The sequence below is a fragment of the Penaeus monodon genome, chromosome 28 (genome assembly GCF_015228065.2).
Source record: "Penaeus monodon isolate SGIC_2016 chromosome 28, NSTDA_Pmon_1, whole genome shotgun sequence".
Lineage (NCBI taxonomy): Eukaryota > Metazoa > Arthropoda > Malacostraca > Decapoda > Penaeidae > Penaeus > Penaeus monodon.
The window spans coordinates 13,688,948-13,690,780 of NC_051413.1; the positions used below are offsets into that span (position 1 = coordinate 13,688,948).

General features: G+C 48.1%; 1 protein-coding gene across 3 annotated transcripts in view; it reads right to left on the reverse strand.

Moving 5' to 3' along the window:
• Positions 1–511: 511 nt before the first annotated feature.
• LOC119591370 (keratin, type I cytoskeletal 9-like) overlaps positions 512–1,833 on the reverse strand; it is a 2,575-nt gene continuing 1,253 nt past the window's right edge. The window contains exons 2-3 of one of the 3 annotated variants that reach the window (XM_037940112.1): positions 1,190–1,810; positions 512–1,015 (exon numbers count right to left, since the gene is read on the reverse strand). In XM_037940112.1, coding sequence (XP_037796040.1) covers positions 761–1,015; positions 1,190–1,810 — 876 coding nt within the window. In that variant the 3' untranslated portion in view covers positions 512–760. Of the gene's footprint in view, positions 1,811–1,833 lie in introns of all 3 variants that reach the window. The other 2 variants (XM_037940111.1, XM_037940110.1) reach the window with 2 other exon arrangements.

The following is a 1,833-nucleotide window of genomic DNA, read 5'->3' on the forward strand; positions in this document are numbered from 1 at the left end:
AGATCTAAAGTCTTAATAAAAGATACAAAATCATTTAGGAAAGATAGATTAATAGTAAACGGATATAACTGGGAAGCAATCAGAGGGCTAATTACTCAAGTTAAAACCTGGATAAGCGCCTCACTGTTTAAAAGCAGGGTTGGTTTGGGGTGCTCCTCAAAATCCATTTTCCTCACGAAATGCTTCTCTGCTGCTGCATTAAGCTTTCCAAGTTCTCTCAATAGTTTCATCTCAATAAACTTCATAGAAAATGCCGGATAGAAGGCATGAGATTTGAATCCTCGAATACTGCGTATCGCACTCTTAGATAACTTTCTTCCGGTGTTGGTTACTTTTCTAAGAGGCTACTATTATTCTGGGACTTATACACGAAATACGACTTACATCCTTATTAATTTTGATATGCACTTCAAGTATGGATTAATGGTCTTAAGTAAAAAAAAAAGTTTTTGTATGGTCTATTTTTATGTTGTCTAGGTACGTCTCCAAAGTGACAAGTAAAAAAAGTTCAGAGCGTTTGGCATTTATTGTCTGTCTCGGACCGTCTGGACGAGCGGCTTCGTTTTTTTCACATTAATTAGTCTTTTAAATGTAAAATGTGTCCTTATTTGATATCAAATAGTCTGTTAATATTGAATATACCTTTATTAACAAATAGTTTGTTAATGTGTGACATGTTTTTTGTAAGAAATATTCTAATAAAAATGTGGAAATCAAACATTAGACATAAACGTAAGAAAAAAAAATAACATTCAATGTTTTATCTCCCCGCAGGAGGAAGGTAACTGCTAGAGATTTCAGAACCACCTGATCCACTTCCAGATCCACCGGAGCCACTAGGTGTTCCACTTCCGAAAGATCCTCCAAATGAGCCGGTTCCGAAGGATCCACCAGATGAACTCCCAGCTGATCCACCACCAGAGGATCCACCACTAAAAGATGTGGAAGGCGGAAGGAAACTGCCAGAAAGGACACCACCGAAGGATCCTCCACTTGATCCACCACCAAAGGATCCTCCACTTGATCCACCACCAAAGGATCCTCCACTTGATCCACCACCAAAAGATCCTCCACTTGACCCACCGCCGAAGGATCCTCCACTTGACCCACCGCCGAAGGATCCTCCGCTTGATCCACCGCCGAAAGAACCGCCAAATGATCCACCGCCGGAGGATCCTTCACTTGATTCACCGCCGAAGGATCCTCCAGTTGATCCACCGCCGAAGGAAACTCCACTTGATCCACCGCCGAAGGAAGCTCCACTTGATCCACCACCGGAGGATCCTCCACCTGATCCAGTGCCAACGGGTCTTTTGGAAGGAGGCAGGAAAGTCCCAAGACCAGCACTCGATCCACCACCAGAAGATCCCCCTGATGGCTTGCTACCAAAGGGATTACCCGACGACCCACCTCCAAAGGATCCTCCACTTGATCCACCGCCGAAGGAGCCGCCACCATATCCTCCGCTTGAGCCTGCTCCACCGGATCCTGGAGAGGGAGGCAGATAACTGCTCGAAATTCCACCAACGGCTGACCCGAAAGTTCCTCCTGATGGTCTGCCGCCAAGGGATCCTCCACTGCCGAAGGAACTGCTAGATGATCCTCCACCGAAGGCGCCACCGCCTGATCCGAAGGAACTGAACCCAATGCCGATGGATCCCCCAGATGGCCTGCCGCCGAAGGATCCAACGCTCGACCCAGAGAAACCCCTGGAGGGAGGCAGGTAGCTGCTGGAGATCCCTCCGCTGCTGAGGCGGCCGGCGGCGGAGTGGTAGGGCGCCAGGGCCAGCAGGCAGACGAGGAGGCCCTCCTGCAGGGGATGCGGGCGCTGGT